Genomic DNA, 26,969 nt, shown 5'->3' with positions numbered 1-26,969 from the left:
TTTCCAGGGTATAAATTCTCCTAAGGAAAAGAAGCTGTAGAGTTTCTAAAGAGTTCTGTAGGCATTGGTATAAGATGCTTTTGGTAGCAGCAGCTGTACAGAAGAAAAACATTGAACCTAGAAATTGCCTGTTGATGTAATGATCAAGCCCTTAGAAGCTTAAGGACATCATCTGCCAGACTTCATATCAGACTGAATGTGCATCTGAGCAAATGCATGGTTTACATCAGTTCTGATTTCACTTTATCTGTTGTATTCTTCCTTCTAGCGAGCCACTTCAGCTTCATTTCCAAGTTGTATTTCCTACCAGAGAAGGAAACAAAATAGCATTCCATAGGGAGTGGGAATCTTATACGTGCATGTTTGTGGTGTTACTGTCAAGGCTCACTTTTGTCTTCTCTGCCAAATGCAAGAGTCTGGAAACAAACACTTGTGCTGTCCTGGCTACTTCTGGACTCCACATGAATGCCTCCATATGTATAAAGGCTTAGTCTGTAGTTCAGCTTTGGCAGTGTTTGCAGAGCATCTCTGGATGCAGGAGGGTGCTCTGCCTTGGCCATGCAGCAGGACTTGTGAGGGCTCTCTGGTGCAGGAATGCCCTCTGTGGGAGCTCTTTCCAGTGTTTCTGTTTGTGGGCTGCAATGCTAATGCTGAAGAGAAAGGAACTAAAGAGAAGCTCCACTTTAGGGCTGTTTTATACTCTCTTGGCACCTCAAAGGTATAAAGAAAAAGAGCTTCCATTCCCTTTCAACACTTATTGTATCCTATGCAAATGTCTTCTGGCTGCAATCCAGAGCAAAATGCATCTGCTCTTGCAGAGTTCCACCCTAGAGGTGGCTGCTCTTGGTCAAAAAAAAGAGTAGAAACTTTCTGTAAAATAAATGGTTTTGTGCATGCAGACAGGGGTATGCATAGGTTGTGTCAGGACAGGATGGGAGCACTCTTCTTATTTTAGGGGCAGCTTAGCACTCGGAAGCAGTGAGGGAACGGTGAACAGGAGCTGCAGTTCATGGTCTCCTTTACGGGAGTTCAGGAAACCAAATGATGAGAAGCAAACAAAGGCAACAGAATTCAACAGCCCAAATGTAAAATGAGCTTCAGGGGCTCTCTTAAAGTTGTTAAATTGCATTCATCTTTCTCACTAAGTTGTTTGTTGTTTTTTCTTTTTAAGTGCACGGCTTCTAAGCTTTAATACAAAGGGAAACACACTCTTCCTTGACTTCTAAAGCAACATGAAAAACACTATTGTCTGTCCCTTGTAAATCTCCTGGATGAGATTTTAGTGTGAAGTATCCCAGGAGAGAGAAAGGTTGTTCTGAGAATAATAAAACATCGATACTGGAGTAATGGAAATAAAAGCTGCTTTTAAAATTGTGGTGATGTAAATAGACTGTTAGAGGAATTCCTGCTACCAAATGTGACATCAGCTGTTACAAGACACCACAGGCTTTGAATCAATTCACTGTGGTGTCAGGAAGGTACGAGAGGTTATACACCTGCTTTCCTGAGCTGGAGGAAATTTATAATGAGTTTAAATTTCTCTGGCTCTAGAGTTATGTGATTCATTCTCTTACCATGTACGCCTTCTGGATGTGCCAGGGAACTCCTGCACAGAGGAGAAGAAGGTATGATGGTGGCAGGGTGGGCAGGAGGACTGTGCAGGGGTTGAGAAATCTGCAAAACTTTGGAGACCTGAGCTGTCTCCAAGGGAAGAATTGTATCCTCTGTGGGGAAGGCTGTTGTGTGGCTGAGACACCCCTTTGAACCAACAGCAGAAGCTGCTGCTTCACCTCTTCCATTCAACCAGTAGCAGCTGGAACAGAAAACTGGTCTGTTCAGGCAGGCTCACCCCCCTAACCTTGGCCTGTGTGCTCACCTTGCTGCTTCCAGTAGGAGGAACAGATCAGCATTAACTCCTCAGCCCTGGGACAACAAGGTCAATTTTGCCTGCACAGCTAAGAAATGTCAAGTGGCTTTGTTTGATTCGGTTTGCCCTTTGCCCAGGGCAGGTCTTTGACTACCTCTGCTTAACTAATCCTCCTTACAGTAATCAGAGAGCTAAAGGAGCCCTTGGTCTTCAAGAGGGAGAATTGAGAAAGGCTTCACTGTAGAACAGCAGGCGAGTCTGTTTTGTCTCCATGTGAGATTGCCCAATTAATCTCTTAAACATACTGCCTTTGCAATGTTTCCTGACTGCTCATACTTTTGGATAACATTAGCTGAAAGATCATTTCCTTCCAGCTCTAACCAACCTGCCTCCAAGGCAAAGCATATCATATTTGTACCGGCACACTGTGGCACTTTGCTGATGTCTGAGGATAGGAAAAAAGAAAAATATTGATTCACCTGAACTTCATGGTCCCTTGGCTTTCCATAATATGGCCTGTTTTTCCCCACAAGAAACTGCAGCCCAAGAGGATTTTAAAGATGCTTATTCCTGTCTGCCCAGTTATCAGTTAGGTCAGGGCCATTTTCCTTACCTATCACTCTGGCAGCAAGCCCTGCACTTCTAGGGAGCAGTATTACCCATGCAACAGATCTTCTGAGGGCCAAGAGACCCAGGGTAACCTGCATGCAGGTTTCCAAAACTGGACTGGGCATGCACTGGTTGAACAGTGCTGGAGCATCTGCTGCTACTGGGGAAATCCCAGGCAGAAATCTTGAAGCCCAGCCCCAGTACAATTAGACCAGGTCATGAATATGCAAAACTCAGAACAAAGACGGAAAACCACAGGAAGTTTGGGTTTGTTTTAACTCTCATTTGCGTGGCTCGGTTGTTAATGACGGTGAAAGGGCTCCTGGTAAGTGACCATCACTGCTTTCAAGGAATCTAAGTTGTGAGATGAGCCCTTTCTGCAAGTGCAGCAGTGTGTGAGAGCTGTGCTGATCAAGTTGCAGATCAGGATTCACAATTAGGAATCTGTTCTGGTTTTTTATACTTCAAACATTTTCCATTCTCCTTCAGTAGTGTCCCAGCTCTTCCTCACAAGTGATATTAATCTTGCTGGTCTATTGTTTCCAGCTTCATCTTCTGACCCTTTGTTCTTTGCCTGCCCTGGCTGAGTTCAGCTGAATTGATTTTTTTTGTTTTGTTTTCATTTTGTTTTCAGTTCTTTTGTCTCTGAGGCGCCCTGCACTTGCCTCCTTGCTCCTTGTGCATCGTTCTAGCTGCTGCTCTGAGGAGTCACCATTCATGTGTGACTGGGACTTGGCCACTGGAAACTTTTCTTTGACACGAGGGCACTTGGATTAAATTCTTCCTCTGCCCCTGCACAGATTGCTCACCCGCTCCGTGTGTGCCTGTTGCAAGGCACTGTGTACATGTTTATAAGAGGCAAAGCCACCTTGACCTCTCCAGTTTACAGGGAAAACGGCTTAAAGCTTGTTTGGAGGGCAAGAAAAAGGGACTTGGGATGAAAACAAACCTCTTCCCCAGGCTCTGAGGATGGAGAAAGAAGGGTAGCGGGGCACATGACCCAGCAAAAATGGGGCACGTTCTTTACCAGTCCTGTTTAGTTTTATCTAGGAAGAAATGTAGACACAAAGTGCTTTGCTGGGACCCTGGTGTGTGGGCAAGACAGGAAGAGTAGACTTAGGGTAGTTTTGAACAGTGGCACGTGGCTCTCTTAAAATGTCACCATCCCCAGGTAGGTTGGTTCCCGATGTCTGACGGTTTCCAGATGTGCCCTGTAGTGTTAGTTCAAGGGTCAAATTACTCATTACATGTTCAGCAAATGGTAATACATTCCTGGTATCCATACCCTATCTTAAAGGTTATGGTTTTTGTCTTTGCTGCTGCTAAATGTAGAAGATAATTGGAGATGGATAAAAATTAATTAATTTGTATTTTTTTCTAATGACACAGGTTTCCAAAGAGTCCTGTACTTGAATTTTCACACAAGTTCACATTTATATTTCTCCTATTTTCCCTTTCTTTCTTTTTCTTCTTGTTTCCCTACCTTTTTGTCATTTACCACTGAATGAAAACAAACAAACAAACAAACATGGGGGGGGGAAGGAACAAAGAAAGGTAAAAATCTGTGTTCAGTTTAAAAAGGAGGAAGGGGAAAGTCTGAAGGAATTCTTATGAAAAAGTTTCTTCAAAGTTTTCAACCAGTGGTACAGTGTATAGGCAAAATATTACAAAGTTGGATGTGCTTTATGTTATTTGGCAAGCACGAGACACATCTTTAGGTGACTGCAGAACAAATGTGATACAGACAGTGACAACAGGGCAAGTTCTGTCTTGGTTCACCAAGGTCTCCACCCACCCAAAAGGAGTTATTTCTAGCATTACTGAGAGACTTCAATTTTCATAGTTATTACAGTTCTACTGCTTTGGTGTCCTTGGTATGAATGACACTAATCAGCATCGTGTCCTGTCCCTTTACAAACACTTGCACATGGTGTCAGATCAGCCAGGAGGGAACAGGAGGGAGCCTAATTCCCTGGTACAGGGGAAACCATTCAGCCTTGCTGAGCTTTAACCATCTTCCATCAGAGGGGACCTGATCTGTCAAAGAGTCAAGAGCAGCACTGAAAAATGCTGTGACCCAGCCTTCTGCTGTCTTTTAAAAGTTGGGTCTGTCGCTTAGTCCTTGGGAGAAGCAGGGAACAGAACTGGAAACGTGTTGGAACTGCTCTCCTAATTCAAAGCAGGGAATTCACTGCCCTGCCCTGGAGACAGCAGCAAGGAGGTGGCTGCCACCACACTCAGCTGACAGACCCCTGCAGTGGCTTGGAACTCATCCTGACCTTTGCAATGTGCCTGCCAGTCTAAAATCTCTGTCCAGTGTGTTCAGTGGCACCTTTCCCTTCTGATGTCTGTATCTTTCATGCAGTACAAGAGGCTGTTTGTTAAATTTACCTTTAAGATGTTAAAATTCAGTCTGACTATTGAAGGTACAAAGTTAGAGAGTCTTCACCCCTGGTTACACGTGAACTCTGATTTTTCTTCCTGGCAATGTTCCTACTGGCCAAGGATATGAGGGAAATAGCACCTTGACATTAGCTTATGTGGTCACAGTGCTGCCAGAGTTTAAACCCATCACTGCAAAGTGCTCGGGGAGAGCTTCTGTCTGAGGGCTTGCTGGCACTTGAGAGTTCATTTGCATCTGAGGCAGGCTGTGAAAGTAGAGTGCAGTAGAACATTTCTCCAGCAATTCTTATTCTGGAACAAGAGCATCTTATTCCCTCTTAGTTTAATATGCCTCAAAGTAGATTCTGCAATAAGACTGTCTCCAAACAGAATTCTTTAGGAAATGGTGTGGGTTTTTTTTTTTGGTTTTTTTTGTTTTGGTTTGGTTTGGTTTGGTTTTTTTTGTCTTCCTAAAACAGTAACAACACAACCTCTCAATCCTTGGAGGACTCCTCAAATTTATATCCTTCTGACTTTCTCCCTCATGCTCTTCAGGTGGAAACACATGTACTTTTATACCCTCCTGGAGAATGTCAGTTCTTCACAAGGAGAGACATCAGTGGCTTGTGGTGGCCCTACTCACGTGAGGGAGGTTTGCTGTCTGAATGTTCCCTCTCCAGTGCTAATTACCATCACCTTTAGGATCTGCAGTGCAGCTTCATTTTCACAGCAAAATTTTCTCTGGAGTTGAGGCAGGGGCTTATGCCATATTCTGCTACTTAACAGCCAGGAGCACATCTGTACTGACAGGGAGTGACCCTAATTTATTTCTGTGGAGCTTGTTCTTGCCTGGATGTCATGCAGTGTAAATAAAAGAACAGATCCGTCTCCACTGATGAGGGGCAGAGCAGAGCTTTTGCAATTTTTTTCCTCGTGTAGAGACGTGGTCATTTTTTTTATTCTTCTATAAGACAAAAAAACCACAAAACACAGGGGGAAAAAAAAAAGCTTTTTTCTGCTGGAAACAGCTATCCAACAAGTCCCCTCCAGCACCTCTGGAAGCAACTCGCAGAAACACAACTTTCATCTTAGATTCAAGGAGGGGGGGAAGTTCAGATGCAGACAGTATTTTCTTGGCCATCAGGCCTTCCCAGAGGGTTAGGGTTTTGTTTAATAAATCACTCCTCTTTTCTTTTTTTTTTTTTTTGTCTTTTCCCCCAGTCACCCAGAAGTAGTTCAGGTGTTGTATACAGTCCCTGCTTCCACTGCCTGTCAGACTGAAGCTACAGACTTTACTGTGCAGATGGACTTCTGTGTTTCCATTTTGACTATTCCTTGATACTGATTAGAACTGCTCAGCCTCTACTACCTTGCTACCCTGTAAAAAGAGGATAAATGGATAAAGATCTACTTTAGTGTCTCACATGCTTCTGGTTTTGGTTCTGTGCTACTTTTAGACATCTTAGAGGGGCAAACCCAGAGCAAGCAGAAAGCTCACACTCCCTGCAGGGGACAGGGAGCCACCTCTCACGAAGAGCAAGGCAACTGTGGTGCCACTCTTGCCCTTCTCATGACCAGAAGGTAACCACAGGAAAGTGTAAAGTAGCTCCTTGGAATTAACAGGATTCTCTTCCTCTGATTCTGGATCTGATGGTTGTCCATTTTAGAAGTGCTGGCTTACTGGGTGCCTGCAGGCTTTGTGCCCTGCTTTTCCGCTGGAGTCCTGAAGGTGCCTTAGCCTGGCTGGGAACAGGTGAGCTGTCTTGTACCTTTTCAGCTGATTTGAACAGAAGGACAGGAAAATCCTGTAAAAGTGAAGCAGTGTAACCTGCAAACCTAGTAAAGTGGAAATCAATGAAGCAGCCAAAAGGTGACATTACAGCTGGCTTACTGTAAGTTTTCATGTATCAGGAGTAACGCGGCAATCACGTTGTTTGTCCCCACAGGGGAAGAGAGGGCAAATAGTTGTGCAGGCTCCTACCAGGACAAGCTGATAGTCATCACTGTTAGTATCTGGGGAATGTATGGATGTGCCATCTTCATATATGAATGGCAAAGCCACATCTTCAGTACACATGAGCTGCTGGGGTTCAGTCCTGAGGAGAGGACACCTCAGCTCTTCTTCTGAGTAGCCCACTTGTGGCCAATAGCAAAGCTCTACAGGTTGTTAAAGGCAAATTAATAGAGATACTGCCAATATACTCTGGCAACACACCACAGCAGAAGGAAACTGGAAAGGATAGTTGTGAATGAGTGACGTTCTGCAGGGCCCCTCTTGTCTCTGTGTGTGCCTGCCTGATTCAAACCTATTGCTTCTGGGTCTCTGCTTGACTGAGCAACATGTTTGCACATGTTGGAAACCATTCTTAGAATGTGTTTAAAAATACATATTTTTCATTTCTTCCCTAGCATTATTTATGTAATGCCCTTTTCCATTTTCACTGTGTATTAGATTTTCATATGTAAATTTATTCTCCATCTCCCTCCGGAGAAATCCACCTTTTGCCTTCCTGGTTTACAACGCATTCTTTGCTTGGTCTAATCTATCCATCTTCAGACTCTTGTAGTTCTTATTGCTACAGCAGTTAATTCTGTAAGACTCAGAGCACAATGTAGCTGCTGCTTGTGCTTACTGTACCTGCAGATCAGCACTGTATGGCAAGCCCAAGGGAGGTGTTAGGAAAACCTAGTCCAGCCCTCCATTCCCAGTGCCCACCTTGGCTGAATCAAGCACGCTGAAAGCCCAAAGGTTCCTGATGCCCAGAGAAAGGCACTGCTGCCAGATGGTGAAAAGGTGATTCTGGGCATATAGGGAGAGCTCAGAGTCCTGGGGATGTGCTTCAGCAAAAGGCTTGAAGGGTCGTCATCATTGGCTATTCCTTGCAAGTTTTAGTGGTTTCCCAAGTAGAAATAAATCTGCTTAGTCCCCCCTGTGTCCATCCAAGTTTATTTTTATCGCTTTTATAGCTCTACTGGGAATCTTTTCTCTGGTGCAGGCAACTTTGGAAACTTTACACTTGTGGTGCAGTCTCCTTGCTGGCCTCAGAAAGGTTTCTGACCTCCATGCGTCCAGTTGTCATGATGGGAAAGAGAGCAGTCATCTTCCAGGCTCTGGGGAGCTCAGCCTGGTGTCCTGGGTGAAGCAACAACAACGTAATGATCCAGTTTCTTTTTTCCCCCCTGCAAGACCCTTCCAGCTCTAAATAGAAAACTGGAGAATTAAGTGATTTTCTGTTTTTTACCTCTGTGCTAGTGCTGTGTGAGTTGTTGGTGTACAGCTGAAACTCCCCTTCAGGGCCATGGTGAAAAGTCTGATGTTTTGTAAGTTGATAAGGGTAGTTGAAAACAATGCAAGGATGCCTGAGTGAATTCTGCCGGAGTACGTGCTGGCTTAACTCTGTTTCGTGCATTCCAGATTTTATTCCCTTTGTGTTTATTTGCCCACCTTTGCAATCAAGCCTCTTTTCTGTGTTGTCTTTTTTTCTTGCACATCAGGCAAGGTGGAACCTCCTGCACATTTCTGTTCAATTCTAAGTCTTAAATCTTAGCTGTATTTAACATTAGTTAATTCTGTAAAAACTGAGGACCATAACGCAGCAAATATTTTTTGAGCTGTCTAGAGGACTCACACTCATGGGAAGGACAGACTCTGAATAATAATGACCAAGCACATCATATTCTGAAGCAACATCTTGAGAATGATTCTTATAAATCCCAAGTAATTCATTAATAAAGTGAGATCATCTGATCCTTGCAGTGTTTCTCCAGGAACCCTTTTGTTTTTTTCCCAGGAGGAAAAGAGGCATCATCCAGGGGATATTGGTAGGCTCATTTTGATGCAAAGAGAACTCCAAGCTCCTTACAGCATATTAAGAAAATTAAAGAAAACAAAGCCAACCAACAAAGCCACCCACTCAGTCTGTGCTGTGCACTGAATTTAGGAACCCTTTGGGCAATCCTGCAGCAGCAGCTGTGTGCTCCTGCCAACACCTCCTCTCTTTCTCAACCTGACAGGTTCTTTCAAGTAAATTCCACAGGTCTTTGCTGGTGCACCAGTTCTACTGGAGAACTGTACAGCTGCCCTCTGGGCCTGGGGAGATTGGTTTGTAGCTAAGCAAGCTACATCAGCCATCAGGGTAATTAAGTGGCTGAGGTATGGGCTCATTGCTACACGGGTCAGGAAGCAGTCCATTTCCCTCTATTCAGGTCTGCGCTTTTTGCCAGACCAATCCAGCCTTGGCCTCATTCTGCTCTCCTGCATTGATCTAGATTTTTGAAACCAGGGGGTCTCCCATTGCTGCAATGAATGGAGAGCTGGATACCATGAAATAATGGGAGAGATTAACCCCAAGTACCACCTGGACTCACAGTGCTGGTAGAGAGAGCCTATGGGTCTCATGCACTTGATTTTGTTTGGAAGAAAAAAAAAAAAACAACCAGTAGAACTGAGAGTACTTAAGCCTGCATTTCTGAACTGATCAGCAGTATTGATTGTTACCAAAAGTCTTGCCATCTTGATCTTCACAGGGCTGATTTTTAGAAAGTGCTTATCTTAGGGGAGAGTGGGGTGGGAATGGACTGTCAGTGGCACAGATCTCCTCTAGTGACAGCTGTGTAGGAACAGAAAAGTTTCCGAGTTTTACTCAACACCTAGTAAACCCATTTTGTGGCCACTTGCCACATTTCCAACTGCAGTCAGCTCCAGTGAGCTTTCATGAGTTTGTTTGGAAAACCCATCTGCTGGTTTTGGCCCCAGAGAAGCCAGTTTTGCTGCCCTGCAAATCTGGCCATTGCTATCTCAATTTGAACATACTAAAATAGCAGACTCTGGCAGCAACTTGCTAAAAATCAGCAGTGCTAGAAACCAAGATCAGGCATTCTGGCTTCTGGTCCCACATCCTAGTCACTGGGATTGCCAACTTTAATTATGTTTTACTGGCAATGTATATCTATATCTTTTCGGTGCTGAATTGGGATGTTGTGCTCCAGCCCAGCACCAGCAGTTGCATATCCTTCAAAGCAGATGTGAATCTTTTTATGGGGAAAGAGCTACAGCTCATAAAAATACATAGGAAATCCCAAACACTCATCACTTAGCAACTCTCTGCACTGAACTGATTGTACTTTTAGACTGCTGATTTCTGGCTGACTCTATTCCAGTCACATCCATTTTGCTACAGTCTCCCTGCTTGAAATGCATCTGGAACGTCTGTGGTCTGGAACTCTTTGGGGTTTTGAGGCATCGTTTGCATGGTCTTAAACATAGACATCTGACAGAAAGAGTAGGATATTGCACATGAAGGGCAGTGGTATAAGTGTACCTCCTTGATGTGGAATATCCATAATAAATTTGGGGGTCTTTCCGTCCCACTCAGTCCTGTCCAATCAGCAGACCCATTAAAAAGGAAAAGGAAGTCTACCCAGTTCTCCCGGAGGAGGGAGGGAGGGGGAGTTCAGAAACAATAGTTTTTTTAAATGTTCTTTAAATCAATTACTGTCTGTGCTTACCATGCCTGTTAAAATTGGAGTTAAAATCCACCGTGCCTTGCTCTGCCATTTGAAGTATTTGTTGTTAGTCACTATCAATTCCTTTGCTTGCAGCCCCTCTAGCCAGAAGCATGGTTTTCTCTGGAGCTGACATTAGCACTGTTCCACTGGGCTGGCAAAATGCAGTGAGCTAGTGTGTTCCCTGGGAGACTGGCTGTTTTCCATTTATTTCAGTGCTCTGGAAACAGGCCTATCTGTAATGCCCTAACATATCTTAAACCAGGAAAATTACTAATTCAGGTCAGTGAGCATATTTTCATTTTAAAAGAGTAACAAATTAAATAAACTCCCTGCATTTTGCATTTGAGACCTCAGTGTTTCATCTGCTGTAATCTAATTCACCCATTCATTTCCTGCACATTCATTTTATCCCATTATTTGAGATTTCCTTTGCTTTTAATCCTGTGTTTTGAAGAGACCTAGAGTTACAGCAGAGAATAGATGAGAGACTAAACGGTAAATAAAAGAACAAACATTCCGTGATACAGCTTGATGTGTTTCTAATCAATCTGCTTATTGCAGCTGGATCCTTAAGTTAGGTGTGCAACTTTTCTGTTTCAAGTTGATTAAAACTTCTTTAAAAATAGGTGAAATGGGGCCATGTGTATAATCCACCAGGAACTGTTGCGCTTTTTTTTGTTGTTTGTTTGTTTTTAACAATAACAGTTACGGCTGCAGATTTAAAAGGGGGAAAAAAAAACAACAAACAAAAAAAACCCCTAAACCCACAACTAAAATGACCACAGGGACAGAAAGGTTTTTGGGGGTGCTTTCAACCAACCAAACTCAGGCAAGGAGATCTTACTTAGCACTGAAATATTTATCTGTCTATATGGGGACAAATTGCTCTGTGATCAAAAGGGCTGATTGATTGATTTGAGGAGAATCAATCAGCCCTTCTCTTTCTGTACACTTCAGAAGAAAGGTAACCAGGGATGTTTCTGGTTCACCTACTGCATCCTTCCTAGTGCTGTCTCACCTGCCTTGGCTGGCTCTGATGTATTTTGTCATGGGCAATTGTTTAGTTGTTGTCTCCCTTGAGAGCTTCCAGTCCCTGGGAACCCCTGGGGGAATTGTCAACTTCTCTGCATCTTCGAAGAACTTGGTTGTTTTTCATCATGTGGCACCCAGAGGCCTGTGCAGGTCCCCTCTGAGCCTGTCCTGGGGGAAGTTTAGATGAAGTCTGACCATCAGCATAGAGGAAACGGGAGGAGTGGAGGCTGACCTGAAAAGTGGGATCTGATGAATGCTCACAAAGGTTTTGTGCGAGGTGCTGCATCCCTCTGAGTGCAAACACCCTTTGCTCTTGGGTGTACTGAGGATGGCCAGAGAGGGGTTCATGGAAAACAGACAGTGTTCTGGATCTTTCCACTCTCACTTAATTGCAGGAACTACTCAGAGAGAGGCATTTGCATGGGCATATACATGAGGTTGGGCATCTGGAAAACAGTGACATAAGTCAGGCACCAAATTTTTCTTTATCTAACACTGTAGGTAGGTGCCTGCTTAGTTATGCAGTGCTTCTTCACCACCCATATTACATTTTATAATCTTGATGAAATAAAACCTTGGTTTTGCCATGGATTCCAAAGGGACCTTTGAAAAGATAAAGTAACCAATTAGTAAAGCATTAAAAACCCTGTAAATTCTTTTGTATTGATGTTAGCATCTATGTGTTCACCTCTGTGTGCCTCTTCCCCTGCCCAAGAAATGTGTTTCTAAAAAGCGTAAAAAAACTCCCAAGACTACAAACAAAACCGATTTTAGTTTGTCTGGTTTTACACATCAGGAGGAGCAACAGCTCTTTAAAAAGGGTCAGAGTCAGCATCTGCAATGATCTTGTGCTGATGGATTCCTCTATGCGATGATCTTTTGTAGGGATAATTCTGGTGACAGCGAGATGTTAGATCATGTCAATAACCCCACTGTGAGTCAGCTCTGTTCGTTTATCACCTTTCATATGCTTTCATTTCTTTCTTGGGTTTTATGCTGAATGTTGGGCTCTGCTGGGGGCTGCAGTGAAGGAACAGATGCACATCCTCTGCAGACCACTCTGGCACAGCATTGCTGTGACCTGTGCTGAGCAGGGCTCAGGGTGACTGTGACACCTTTCCCACCATTCTGGGATGGAGAAGAGTGTCCATCTGCCTTCCTCGTGTTTTTTGTTGTTGTTTTGGATGCGTGGGTTTCTTTTTTCCTGCAGTCCCCCAAAAGAGGGCAAAGGTTGAACAGACAAGGGCCCCACTGCTGAAGAAGAGTTCCTTCACAGGAAAATGTGGCACAGCAATGTCTTTGTGATGCTTACTGTGTGTGCTTTACTTGTTCTTTGGAGACAGAATGTTGTAGCTGCTTGGCCCTAGCATCTGATGTTTTTCTCACCATCACATTAAGAAAACCTCTCCAAAAAGCCCAGCTCCATATTTTTGCTCCTACTTACCATAAAACATAAGTATTGTGTCGTTCACATTCAGTTCAGTTTTAACACTATATTTCAATAGTTTTATATGAGCACAAGCATTCAGGACTCCCTTATATTTATTTTCCAATGAATACATCCTATTTCTCTTAGATTAATTGTCACATCCTCTTTAACCTGCAGGGTATGGTGAGCTGCCTGCAGGATACCAGCAGCTATTCAGTGTTAGGAAATGGGTCTGAAAATATAAATCACTTCCTTCTTGGCATATACTAGATACAGTCCAGGATATGTTTGCATTAGCAGTTGCCATATTGCATTAGGATCTGTGCTGATTAGATCTTCAGTAATAGGAGCAGGGCAAATGTATTATATAGTTATACAATTAAATATATTGTCAGACTGAGGGTGAAAGGATGGAGTAATGGAAAAAACAGGGGCTAAGAAAGGCTTTTCTTTGGAAGGAGCAAATGTGGAGAGGTCATGTTAGAGCCAGCAGGAAGTTTAAACAGAGGTTAAGGTGGCTGATTGAGAAAATATCTTGAAAGAAGAGTGGAAGTGATGTGTTATGGAAGAGAGAATGATTAACTTGCCTGTGAAGAACCAGGAGATAATTTGAGCTGGATTTGGGTGAGCAGAGGACATAGTGCTGGAGCAGATGAGAGGTGCTGAGATGAAGAAGGCAAAAAAAAATTGAAAAAGTGCATTTAGCCTTGAGAAAGAGTAATGGTAGAGAAGTGACTTGGAGTAGAAGAAATTTGGTCCAGATTTAGTGTGGTTGCAGTGAATCTGTGTTTACCAAGAAAGACTGTTGAAAAAAACTGCTAGCGTTTTTTAGACTACTGTGGCTGTGCATCTAATACTTGCAGTTGACAGTATTGTTTTGCCTTTTCCTTGGTTTCATTTCTTTCTTTCCTTTCCCTCACAACTGTGAAAAGCTCCTTGAAGTTAATGTAAAGACCTTGGTTGATTTCTAGTGGACTATGAATAAGGCTCTTCTTTATGTCATGGCTGAATGCTGATTTCTGAGCTGTTCTGGTTCCAGGCAGCATCTATAATTGCATGTTATTACTTGAAAAATAAAGATTTTAATTGCTTTACAGAAAGCTTGATAGGAAAATAATATATATTGTTTAGCTTCTTTAATTGGAGAATTTTTCCACACCATAATATGCCTAAGTAGGTCTGTTCCATCACGTTCTCCATTTTATTTTGAAGTCACTTGAAGAGTTAATACTGCATTATTGGGCTATTTTCCTTGATCTCCAGCCACAGAGATTTGTTTTTTTTTAAATAATGCTTGTCTTATTTTTCATAGCTGATGTGACTGATTCAGATTGGATTATTTCCTTTGACCCAAACTGGGGCTGCAGTTCGAAGATCCATTCAATCTGTGGGCAGCCCTTTTTTTCTTTAATAGCAGACTAATTGGCAGACCAATTAATCTGCTCATCTGTGAAAAGAAAATTTATAGCAATAAGTAGTTCTATTTCCAGAAGTCATTCTCCAAAGTAACATTACAGTGGCCTTGTTTACTTCATGCCCTGCAACACGATCCAGTGCTTCAACAGTAGCACAGGTCAATTAGTGGACAAATTAAGCAATTATTAGCCACTAACAAGGGTGACTGGCATCATTACCCTTCCTGTTTACCAGCAAACTGTTATTTTAATACAAAGATCAACAAATAAATTAGGGCATCTGTTGTATTGCCATGTCTGCCTTGAAGTAAATGATATTAAATGGGCTTTGGTTGCTGCCAAATTCTTAACCCTGGCCTAATGAGATACACTGATATGTCTCTTGCTGATTACAGAAGCTGTAAAATTTAGTTTGTATTGATTTATTAACTGGAGGACCAAGTTCTCTGCAATGGTATTTTTTTTAATAGTCTGCCATCCATCTTTTTATTTTAAATGTTATTGATCAAGACTATTTCAGAGGGTCCAGAACTATTGGGTTCCTCTGGAAGACATAGTTATTTGCTAATTATATTGATTATTTGGATGCTTACAATAATTTTCTCGTGAGGTTTGTATATGTAAATGTGTGCTTTCATCTGATGCTTCTCTCATGTCCCATAGAACTGCCTTTGCTTCCAGGTTAGAATTCCATAAGTCAGTTATTCTTAACTCTTGCTTTGTATTTTTATGGTGGGGTACGGTTTCTTCAGGCTTAATTAAACATATCTTAAATAAGAAAATAAAGCAAATCTCTTTGGGCTGGGTGAACTTGGCTGCAGTACCCCCAGTAGCCTGTGGAACATTGGGAAGTGGTGGGGCTTGTTTAACCCAAGCCCCTGGGTGCCCAAGGTCAGCCTCTTCCTTTTAGCTGAGCCCAACAGTGAATCACAGAGAGCAGAGGCTCACCCACTGTGTTTATGTGTAGCCTTCCTCATCATATCATGTTCTTGGTTAGGGAAGAATAATTCCCTGTGTGAAGCTGAAAGCTGCAGCTTCTGTTTGCCAAGTCGCTTTTGCCAAGCCCTGTGAGTGAGGCTGCATCAATAACAAGGGCAAAATGAGCAGGACCTGGACAAGCCTCTTCCCTGGCTCAGTTACAGCCAGAGGGAAGCTCTGGGAGTTTGGGTTTCTGTGTGAAAAGCAGTCACGTTGTTCCTGAGGTATCCATTCGTGGTCCTCCCTGCTGCATGAAGAACTGTAGCCCAGATCACATGGAAAAACTGTTCTGCCAAAGCCCTTTGGTGAAGTGAAAGTTGTGTACACAACGTGGTATTTACGCTGTTTTTATTGCAGTTGCCTTGGAAAGTCATACCTAACCCAGATAAAGTTTTTTCTGGACATAATGATTGCTGAATGGTTAACTCTTCCAAGTGTTTTAGACAACATAAACTGATGTGATGTTTGAGTACAGTTGAGTTTAGTTGCAAGCTCTTTAAAACTGAAACCAGCATAGTATCTTGAGAAACCATGGACTAAGTGTGGGGCTATTTTCCTCCAAGTACTTTGGAGCTCTCCAGGTGTGCATACTGTGGATTATGTTTCAGATGCTGCCAGAAAATAGAGCAGCAGTTTAACATAGCTAAGCTTTTCATGTTTGCATACAGTTAGGAAATCTGGTTATTCAGGATCTAACTGTGTCCCTGTCGTTTCTTCACATTCTTGCTGTTGTATAATGAACAAAAGTCACAACACCAGCCAAAAAGCAGATCAATGTTCAGTTTCCTTCACTGGGAGGAGGTAATTGCAGAAACATTTCCTGAGCAATGTAATTACGTATATGCTAATTTGCCTCAGAAATTCAGGTTTAGTTTCTTCTGAAGTAGAAGACTTGGTTGCAGAAAGGGACTTTCCCTTCTTCATGATTAGTCACTAATAGATGAAAAAATTGCTAAAGTTTAGAGTCAATTATACCTTGATCATCTTGGACGTTTCAGAAGCCTCATTTTTCTCCATGTGCCTCAGCAAATTAGAATTCATTCCAACAGCAGCATAGGTTCAGATTTGTTAGTGTTTGAAACACAAAGTGGGCCTTAGGAAATAAGCTCAATGAAGGAGACGGACAGGATGTGAGATTTTGGCCCTGTCTTTAATGTATGTTCCAACCAAGCTATAAAGAAGTGCATTTAATCTGGCATGTTAGCTAGGGTTTATTTTTATTTTTAAATATTTTGATTGAATCACGAAAATACAGGTCTAAAGTCAGGTTTTCTGAAGTCAGCTAGTTAGCCCATGCCATCTCTTCTATGCTGAATTGTCGCTTGTTATATCTATTCCCTAAGGCTTTACCCTGTCCAGCGTTAAATGCTTCTGATGACGGGATTCCACTCTTACCCTGGAGAGACAATTCCACAGTTTAATAGAGCTCACCATTAGTGAAATTTTACTGATGAGCAGCCTTAATTTTTCTCTGCTTAATTTTATCCTGTTACTAGACCGTAGTGATTGATTTATTCTGGGGAAATTCAGTAAATGGTTCCTGCTTCACAGGATGGACCTTACAATAAATAGCAAATTGTCATGACCTATCTGTGGGTGTCCTGAGATTACACAGGAACTCAATTTATCTCAACATTAATTCCCTGGAAGCTATTTCTGTCAGTACCAACTCGGTGGAGGAATAAGCAATGAATTTAACTGCCAGATTCCTGTATCCTGCCCCAGCACCAGCCTTGGGGTGAGGCAATGTTTAGTCGTTCCCTGAGCACAAGGCCAAGAGGCAGGAGCTCCTGCAGGCTCTGGTGCTGTGATGTGCCCAAAGGAAGGGCATTTAGGATCTGCTTCCCCTGTCACTTGCCTTGGTTCCGCATTAAAGGAGCTGATGATGTGGAGTTAATCCAGTCTTTTATGAGTGTAAAATAAGTGAAGAACATGACCTTATAAATTCCAGTCTACCAGCCCCACAGTATGTATGTGCCTAGTGCAGAGGTTATGTAACTAGCCCAGTTTTTGTGGAGTGTTTATTCTTCTTTATACACGCAGATGATCTGGAATCTGTGTTCTTATGTCAAGGGTAGGTCTGGGCATATGTTCAAATGAATCTGAGGTGCCTCAGCCCAACAAGTGGCTACTCATGAGCTGAGCTGCAGTATGAGCTCATGTATGCAGGCTGGGTAATCAAGGTATCTTTATTTCACCACTTAGGAGGAGAAATATTTTATTATCGAGGCTCAGCTGATGAGCAGTAACTTCTTCCTCTGTGGAAACTTGACAGCGTCTGATAGTGCAGCCATAGTGTACTTGGATTGTGAGCAGAGACTAAGGTATTCTGCTTTAAATTCTTGGAGTTTTAAGAAGGTGGCAGGTGCTGCATGACTGCAAGTGGTTTGTTCTATTGGAAGCATGAACAGTGCCAGAAACCAAGAGGAATGATCGTTCTAACCTTTTATACGTGAAAGTTCAGATAGATGTCTGGAAATCATTGATGTCATAGCTCCTCCTTTTCAAACCCTTTCTTCATTTGTTTTCCCCAGGTATAATTGATTTCCTTGTGAGCCACCATCCTATCGCAAAAGTACTGAGAGACCACCTGGTCTTCAAGATTGCACCCATGCTCAATCCTGATGGAGTTTACCTGGGAAATTACAGGTATGGTGTGGGATATGAATCTGTGTATTTTACATCTGCCTTACACACCTTTGCACTGCTTTGTCACAGAATCTTATGTGGCTTGTTTCAATTAATTCTTCTTCAACTGCAGATTCTCATGTGTCCATATGCTTCTTGGAGTTCCTGTCGAGGAAGGGGGCTGACAATAGCAAATTTGTGTGCTCCAAGTGCTAGAGAGCAACTCTTCAAGATAGCAGGGTATCTGTTCTGCAAGCCTCCTCTAAGTGTGGGAGTTAATGTCAGCTTAGAGTTAGACCTTAGCTGTGTTTTATAAATGCATTCATTATGCTGCTCATCAGCCTCTATGTAAATGTGTCAGTCAATCACAGTTCCCTTAAACTACCCAGATCATCCATTAAAGTCACAGATTTCACTCTGTTATTGTACCATAATAGATAGGGATACATGGAATGGCATAATCATTCCACCCTATGCTAATTTTCCTTCATTTTAGTATTTGAATTACTACTTTACTACTTCCTCTGTTGAGATCGTATTCAGATAATCTTTTGTTTTCCCTAAAATTGTTTGCTCTTAATGCATTTATTTACAAAATAAATGTGCTGCTGGAGGTGATAATGAAAAGCGGTTGATTAGCTGATGATTTGTTTGTGGGGGCAATTACATGTACCACACAGTTCTCTGGAGAAGCCCCTGAGAAATGTAAAATACTGCATGTGGTTTTGCTTACAGTGCAAGACTGAATAGCACAATTCACTCTGTAGCCAGGCTATCTTGAGCTTTGATCTAATTAGATATTGCATTGCTAAGCAGAATAAGACTGGCTTATTGTAAGGGTGAGGAGACCACTGAGGAAGAAGCAGGAAGGTGCAGAAAATGGGGCTACTGGCAGCTCTTTGTCGAGGGAACAGCCTCACGTTGTGCCAGGGGAATTTTAGATTGGATATTAGGAAAAAATTCTTTACTGAAAGGGTGGTCAGGCATTAGAACAGTCTGCCCAGAGCAGTGGTGGAATCACCATCCTTGCAAGTATTCAAAAAACTGCGTGGATGTGATGCTTTGGGAAGCAGTTTTGGCAGTGGACTTGGCAATGCTGAGTTAATGGCTGTACTTAATGGTTTTAGAGGTCTTTTCCAGCTTTTACAATTCTATGACATGTGCTCCTTATCCCTCCTGTGCTGTACTAATTACTAAACTCAAGTAGTGGGGAGTTGTGTGGGTGATTTTATATATATGTTTCAAGTCAAACTTCTGAGAACACGATCTCCTTCCAGCTGCAGTGACACTCACTCAGCTCTTGGCAAATCCAAAATCAGATAGTGATATTGCAGTAGCAGAGCCTGCCTGCAGTGGGAATTTGTCAGAATGTGTCACCACATAGGAATAAAGCCCTAAATTGGCTCTAAGACTCTAAAACTACATCATTTTCCTCTGTTACAGGTGCCTTGCACATAAGCAACTCCAGTTGCAATTAAGCAGTTTTTGTTTTTCCCCATAAATTCACTTGCCCTGTAGGTTTTTCCCCTGCCCTATTACTTACAGTTTTTGAGAGGCATGCATCTTTACAGACATGCATATGACTAATAACTTGAAAAGCCTTTGGGGGACCCAGGTGCTATGAAAGGGCATGTGAATTAATTTGGAATTGCTGAGCCTGATGGTATACTGTTGGTTTAACTTTTCATGATATGCAGGATTTTCAACCCTCCTGAACTAAAGAGACTTTTAATGAGGTAGTTGGAAAAACATTTGATTTTCTTGCAATTCTTCACTGTATTTACAAATGGCCCAATGTAACTAATAACTTAAAAATTAGGGTAATAAGCAAAATGCTACCTATTATCTTGAGAAGAATATTAAAAAGCCTAGTAATGTGCCAGCATTGCAGTTAACTGGTGCTGAGTGAATAATTTACAGCAAACACTTTATTTCCTCCTCATACAAAATCCACAAGCACATCACAATTTATTTACTTGAATTTAGTGGATGAATTTCTAAAAAAAAATCTCCAAGGATCGCTTGTTTGTATTTGAAAATTTAACTCTGAGGCTTCTCAGTGATTGGCTAGATAACTGTGTTTCATCTCTCTTGGTCTTTGTTCAGATTAGCACATAAATAGGACTTTCAGAAGTCTTCCACGTAGCATGGTCTAACACAGATCTATTGGCTGGGGACAGTCCCCTGCCTTTGCAAACAGGGGTGCCATATGCAGCAAGAGCAGCTTCAGGCATTTGAACTTCTCCTTCCTGTTATCTCCCTCTTTCTCAAAGCAGCAGCTGGTGACTATTTCTTTGGTTCATTGAAGGTTCACATTCAGAGCTATGCAAGCTAAGATAATGAAATGGGTAATTAAACCTCATGCTTGAGTTTGTAAATTGATCTCCTGCCAGTGTGAGAGAGGGGGGTTTTTTTTCACCCCACCAGTACACAGCTTTGCACAATTGGCAAAGTGCGCTGTCGGATGCACTTCGCTGTCCTCTGAAATCCCAGGCACAGTGGGCACCGTTAAAAGACCGAGTGTGTCAGCAATTCTCATAGAAGGGACGGGATGTACTGGTTCTCCTGAGATCAAAACCGAAACTAACCACTCATTTACCCAGGATGATATGGTAACAGTTGGCTGATGAGATTTTCTTCATTGTCACTTCTGGGGTTGCAGGACTTCGGCCCAGTGGGTCCTGTGCTCTCCTCCAAAATCCGTGAACTGAGGTTTAGGAGTTCAAGCCAAATCTGCAGCAATGCTGCCAAGAACCGCCTGTTTTCTATAAACTCTTGCTCATTCTCAAGAGAACAGACCAAATGGGTCGTGACTCTAGAGGGACTTTGGTGTGGTGGAATGTTCATAACCAGCAACAAGTGAGTTTAATATTGCAGCTGTAAAGCACAAGTGCTTGCAGCACAGGTGGCTCCAAAAGAAATGGTCATGGAAATGAACATCATTGCTCAGTTTATTCGGATTCATAGAAATAGGGTGCTAAACTTTACTGATTTATTCAGGTTTACACAAGAGTTTAGGAATTTGTGGACCCATAGAGTTAGGAATGAAAAGACAAAGTGCCCTGTGGGGCAGCTGTAATTTGACTGTAATCTTAGGACATAAGTTTTTATTTAGTAGAAAGTGAACTGGTATGGTTCTATCTCTTAATAACTTAAGTGCATAAACCAAGAGAGTTGGTAAAATTACCTCCACTTGACTTGATTTCCAGTGAAATTTCTGACTGACTGTTTGGAAACCAGAATATGTAATTTTTTTTTTAATGTATTTTTTTTCCCCATCTGTTTCTTTCTGAGAAGAAGTGAAAAATGAAAATTCATGAGCAAACCATAGTGCAGTAAACCAGAGTGGGCTGGGCAGGAGTGTTGGAGGGATAAGATGCAGAGAAGTGAAGCCCTCTGGGTGCAAATTCACCTGCAAGCCAAAGGACTGAATGGCTAACTGGGATTGCTCCTGCTTACAGTGCTACCTGTTTGCTGTTTTGCTGGCATCATACTCTTTTGTGAGGATGACTACTACACCGAACTCCCTTCAGTGAAAAAAAAATTACACCTCCATAGTCGTTTTCTTGCCACCTGAATATACCCAACTCCTCCTAACATAATGACAGGGACCTGCCACACTGTGTAGTCTTTCACAAAACAGGAAGAGAGGCTTCATCCTTTTCTTGATGTCTTTAAAACTTGGTATTACTGCACTTCTAAGTGTAACTGGCTTTAGAGTTACAGTGTGTAAAAAATGTTATGCCACATGAGCTTGTTAATTAAATTGCCCAGGATGATACTATTGGTTGATCCAGCTAAAATAATGAGTCTTCAGCATGATCTGCTCTCTGTTCTAGCTGGCAACTTGTCTTCAGCTCTCACCTAAATTGAAAGACCCCTTCTTCTGGGGTTGCATGACTTGATCTTTAGCTTTAGTTTGAAAGAACATGGCCCAAAAATAAAAATATTTGTGTGTTTCTCCATAACACTAATCTCACCCTCTCTGATGGAATAAACCGTGAAACAGCTTTAGGAAATAAAGGAAAACTAGTTCAAGGAAGAGAGATTTCTCGACTTGTTTCCCTCTTTTGCAGTATAACATTATCATCTTCTGAACCTATTGCCATCCCCAGGGAGGTGGGGGTAGACTAAGGGAAAAAAAAAGTGTTCTTGATTTAAAAGTCGTGCATCCCCAGGCTTGGCCTGAACTTTCCTTTATCGAGAGCTTGTTCTTAAGCTGGCATTCTGCAGCTGAATGCTGAAATGTGTCCCTGCAGGCGAGATGACTGTACCACACCGCTTTAGATTAGTTCCAATTTGTCAGCCTCACCTTTCAGAGACGAAATCCTATACTGGCACCAAAAGGGATGCGTTGCTTAGTCTGGGCAGCTTTTCACTGAGGTATCCCAGAAATGCCATGACAAGGCAGTTGAAATATCCTGACCGTTCTCTAAAGGCTTTGTCGCATGGCCTTGTAAGTCTTCCCGTTCTTTGCTGTTTCTGTGTTGCCTTCACTTGGATAACTCTGACAGTATCAGCCTTCCGTAAATTAAAGCCGTGAATTGGCTGAAATGTTCTGAACTGTCATCATTACTGTACCCTTCTTTCTTGATTGTAAGGACTGCAAGAATTTGTGTGAATGGGGAGAAGAGGGCATGGGCTGATTCTAATCCTTTCTCATTTCACTGTCAGGAACAATATTTTTGATCTCGACACAATTCTTTACTGCTCGCTGGTGTGAGGGGTTAACAGTGTAATTTGTTGGACAGAAGGTAGGCCAGCCCTACCCAGACTGGAAAACCAAATTCAACACAAACAGTGTCAGTGTCCTTATGAAAGCTGTGTTGGGATTAAATGTTTTGAGCAAATGGTATATTTTTGCCCCAGAAACATAGTTTTGTAAGGACTGAAATAGTTTGTGGGATGGCGTTGAATTTAGCAAATTGTTTCAAGTAAAAAGAATTATCTGGGAAGGCTTGGGAAACATTTTGAATGATTCATACCATCATTTTATAAAGGACAATCTTCTGTTGTTTCTGTTTGTTAATGGCAGGATTTGTTTAAAAACTGGCTTTTTCTAAACATTCATTTTGAAAGACTTGAAATACAAACAGAAAACTAGGCTTTGGACCAGGTGAAACATTTCAGATTTATCCTAAATAGGTTTTTGTGGACTTTATTTCTATGACTCTAGAAGAAGTCAAAAAGTTCAACATTCATGTACACATGTAATTTATGAGGGTTTTTTAACAGTAAATGCACATGTGGACTTCATCCACATTGCTTTAACTATAAATCAGAGCTATATGTTTTAACAGTGGGGAGTTTTGATTTTGATCTTTGATAATATCATCTAGGGAGATACACCTTTACCTACATACATATATATTTATGTGTATGTATATTCACAGTGACTGGGTATGTTATGTGGTTCTTACTGTCACTTGTTCAGTTGTAAGACACAGCTATTAGTGTGCATACTATCATTTGCATAATGCCTCTTCATTATTTTTCACCTATTTTTCTGGAGGGGGAAGGGATTTTTTTTTAACTTCATTTAATACACGTGAAGTTCATGCATTGCCTTGAATTGAAAAACAGAGTATCCATCTCAGATGACAAGATGAACCTCTCAATGGAGTTTATTTTTCCTAATTAGGTGTTTGTCATTGTGTATTCTATATAACAACGTATAAGTAAACAATCGCGGACCTTTTGAATAAATTTATTGGTTTTATTTATGTTACTGGGCATAAAAAATCTATAATTACCAGGTACAGCCGCAATATAACTGGTATTTAATGACAATTACTTTTTGTTACCATAGAAATGAGTCCAAAGTAGTTACCTATAATTTCTCATTTCCAAACCTCACACATGTTGTATTGCGGTATTACCATAGTAATTGCCTATTAGTCATCATAAAATAAGCAGTTACCCAGAAGATATCAGGATAGTGTGAAATTTCTCATCTCATTCAAAACTTGCAGCACATGCCGCTTCTCGTCTTCCTTTAGTGGGATTTTTGCCTGAATGACAAAAATGTCTGTTGTACATGAACCCAAGGGGAGCAGGGATGTGATTGAGAGAGAATTGTACTCTATAAATACACCAAGTCGGGAAAAGCACGTTCCATCCCCTGAAAATGTAGAACTATTTCTCATTATTGAAAAACAGGTATTTTTTAAGCCCACAAAATGGAGACTTGTTCCTTGCCATGAATTTCCTGTTCATTTGGGTTTTCCCCCATTCAGCTGTGACCAAAGCAGAGGTGACACACCTTGGGGAGGGGGTGGGTCTGTGAGACCACCTGTGCTGTGTCAGGCCTCACAAGCCCAGCACCCACTAATGCAGCAGTGGTTCAGGAAGCATCACCCACTCCTGTTGAGGCCAGTGAGTCTCTCTGTGCCTGCCTTGATCACATTTAATATCAGCTGTGGGCTTGAGATTCACATGAGCTGGAACTACAGCAGTGGCAGCTGTAGGTGCTGAGGGTGTAAAGTGGTGGCAGCTGAGTTCTTCTGCTCCCTCTCCGATTTCAGAATTGGAAATCCAGGGTGGCTTTCCAATGCTTCAGTGTCTTTTGACGTCCTCTTGGATTAAAAACATGTGGCCATGATCAACCACCCTGTTAAAAAGGGGGAAAACAAACAGAAGGAGATCTGCTACGGTGAGGGAAAGGCCATTTCCATTCTCCTTCTCCCAGGAGCCTGGAGGCAGAGGCATCCTCCCCCAGCTCTTGCTTGGCACTGAGGACAGGTCAGGAATCTTCTCTTCTGCCTTTCTTTTGTGTCTGGTGTGCGTTTTTGCCTGGTTTGAATCTCCCAGCTCTTGTGTTGTGCCACGTTGGGGCTCTGAGAGGTTAAGTCTGAGGTGGATCTGCAGTTGTTGCACAGGTGTGCTCTGGGCAGCAGCAATGGAAAAGACCAGGGAGGCAAGGAAGCAGCAGAGTTTTTCTCCAGCCCTTGCATCCATCTTGCTCCTTTCCTACCTGAAGTTTTCTGTCCATTGTGGCTTTTATTGCCCAGAGAGTGCAGTCACCACAAGACAGGTACAGGGGTTGCTGCTTTGCTCACCATTACTTAAAAAAAAAAAAATCTTCCTTGTAAAAGAGTTGTCATCCTTTATCTTTAAACAAATACTAGGTTTGCAAAAGGGTTCCTATCTACTGCCACCGAAAATGCTCTTTATATTGATGTGGTAACTGCTCATTTAAACCATATTACAGCTCCTGAGTATTTTTCAGTTGCTATTGATGTGACAAATTCTCTTGCACAGAGGACTGCACCAATCAATAGAGTCAGTATATGTGCTTTAACAACAAAGCCACATGCCTTGGGGTTCCAGTTGAATCTGAACCTTTTAGTAGCATTAAATAAAGCTATATTTATTTTGCTTTTGGTGCAAGGAATAAAAAAAAAAAATCCGAACCCAACCTAATTTAATACAACTTGTTGGAAAGGTTTGAAGGCAGCATTATGGGGCCATTTTCACATGTGATGAATACATAACTAGTGTCAGAGCTGCTATTTTGTTTTTGTAAGTGAATTCTTCTCTTTTAGTTAGATTGATCTGGAACTACAGAGTAGCCTTTTATTTTTAGGCGAGCGGGGAGAGAAGTCATAACGAGAAATTCTGAAATCATAGCCTTTTTTATGGCTGCCACTATTCCACTGAGAATGAGATAAGATGTCCTTAAAGAGACAGGGCTATTTATTTTCCGTTTAAATAGCACCATTTGTGATTATTGCCTTTGAGCTGTTATGCAGAGAATAAGCACCCAACTCGTTAATCCCAACCAAGTCACTCAAAGTTTTGTACCTAAGTGCCATTTATGTCTCTGAGTTGCTGTAGGAGCCTATTCTTGACCTTCACTGACTTTATTTTTTGGTGTTTTTTATCTCCTAGAATGTACTTGTAATTAACAGGAGTCTTAATGTCAGTTTGGTTGACATATTTGTTTCCGTTCCTGCCCTCCTAAATAGCTGATCTTAGGTCTGAATAATCCCATCTGGGTGTTTCAGCTTTACTTTCAGTTAAAGTAACTAAACACACTGGGCATTCTTCTCTTTTTTTTTAATTTCTTCTGTAGGTCTGACTTGTATCTCTGGTGATTTGAGTTTTTGTTCATAGCAGCAAACAAAGGACCAAATTCTCCAGTGGGTTTTTGTTTGTTTGTTTGTTTATTTTGGTTTTGAGATTTATTTGCATTTTTATTATTATTGTTGTTATTATTATTTCAGTTCTGTAAATGGCTTAGTAAACTTCAACCAACGTGCTCTAGATCTTTGTTTTGGTTTACCCATCTGCAATTTAGCAATAATTAGGTTCAGCTATCTAAAATTAGCTGTGGGGCTACATTTATCAGCATGTGTACAAAACCTGTGTTGCATTCCTGGGCTTTGAGGCACTCTGTAGGTACCAAGCAGTATTGTTAAGAAAAAAAAGAGACATCTTTAAATACACCCATGCAATCAAAACAGGGCTTTATTGTTAGTTCTTGCAAGTGAGAAACACGCTGAGCTGGGCTCTGTCTAATGACATAATGAGCTGAGCTCTGCTTCTCCAGCAGTAGTTGCCAGGGCACAATCCATGGCATTTAAGAGCTGATACAAAAGACTGGAGGGCTGTTCCCAAAAGGCTGTTTGCCAGACACAGGAAGTTATGGGGGTGACACAGCCCAAGAAATATGCTGTGTATTCTCAAGTGCCATCTGCTGGTGCTGTTAACTGAGCTCTTTCCAGCGGCAGGTGCAAGGCATGCCTGCAACTGGCTTTTTTTTATTGGTGGTCTTAAGGCAGCTGCCTCCTTACATGGCACATATTGTTGGCTTCTAACACGGGTTTCACCAAGCTGCAAGTGCACCAAAGCCATCCTCCCACCCCAGCAGTTGCCAAAAGGATGCTGTGCCAAACTGCCTTGAAAGAGGGGAGGTGACAATGCAGTGTAAACGGGCAGGAGGAATGTCCATTGGCTGCTTATCCCAAGGGGAGACGCTCTGTGATAAGGAAAGTGTTCAGGCAGATGTCAGCAGGGGACAATCACCAGGCCAATTCCCAAGGCTTTGTCTCCTCCCTTCCCCCAAATGAAATTAGTGGTACTGTTGCTTTGCTGAAGGTCCAGTTCAGGAAAGTGCTCA

The 26,969-nt window shown here is 42.0% G+C and overlaps 1 protein-coding gene across 1 annotated transcript in view; it reads left to right on the top strand.

Annotated features, from left to right (window-relative positions):
• The window catches only part of LOC126635772 (BEN domain-containing protein 5), an 892,379-nt gene that overhangs the window by 682,575 nt on the left and 182,835 nt on the right, over positions 1-26,969 (top strand). Inside the window, exon 8 of the mRNA XM_050307295.1 lies at positions 17,755-17,869. Coding sequence (XP_050163252.1) covers positions 17,755-17,869 — 115 coding nt within the window. The remainder of the gene's footprint in view (positions 1-17,754; positions 17,870-26,969) is intronic.

This window comes from Myiozetetes cayanensis, unplaced genomic scaffold, assembly GCF_022539395.1.
Source record: "Myiozetetes cayanensis isolate MyiCay16 unplaced genomic scaffold, myiCay2020 scf12, whole genome shotgun sequence".
NCBI lineage: Eukaryota > Metazoa > Chordata > Aves > Passeriformes > Tyrannidae > Myiozetetes > Myiozetetes cayanensis.
Note: the sequence above shows the minus strand (reverse complement) of the source record. Positions and strands in the feature narration are given on the sequence as shown.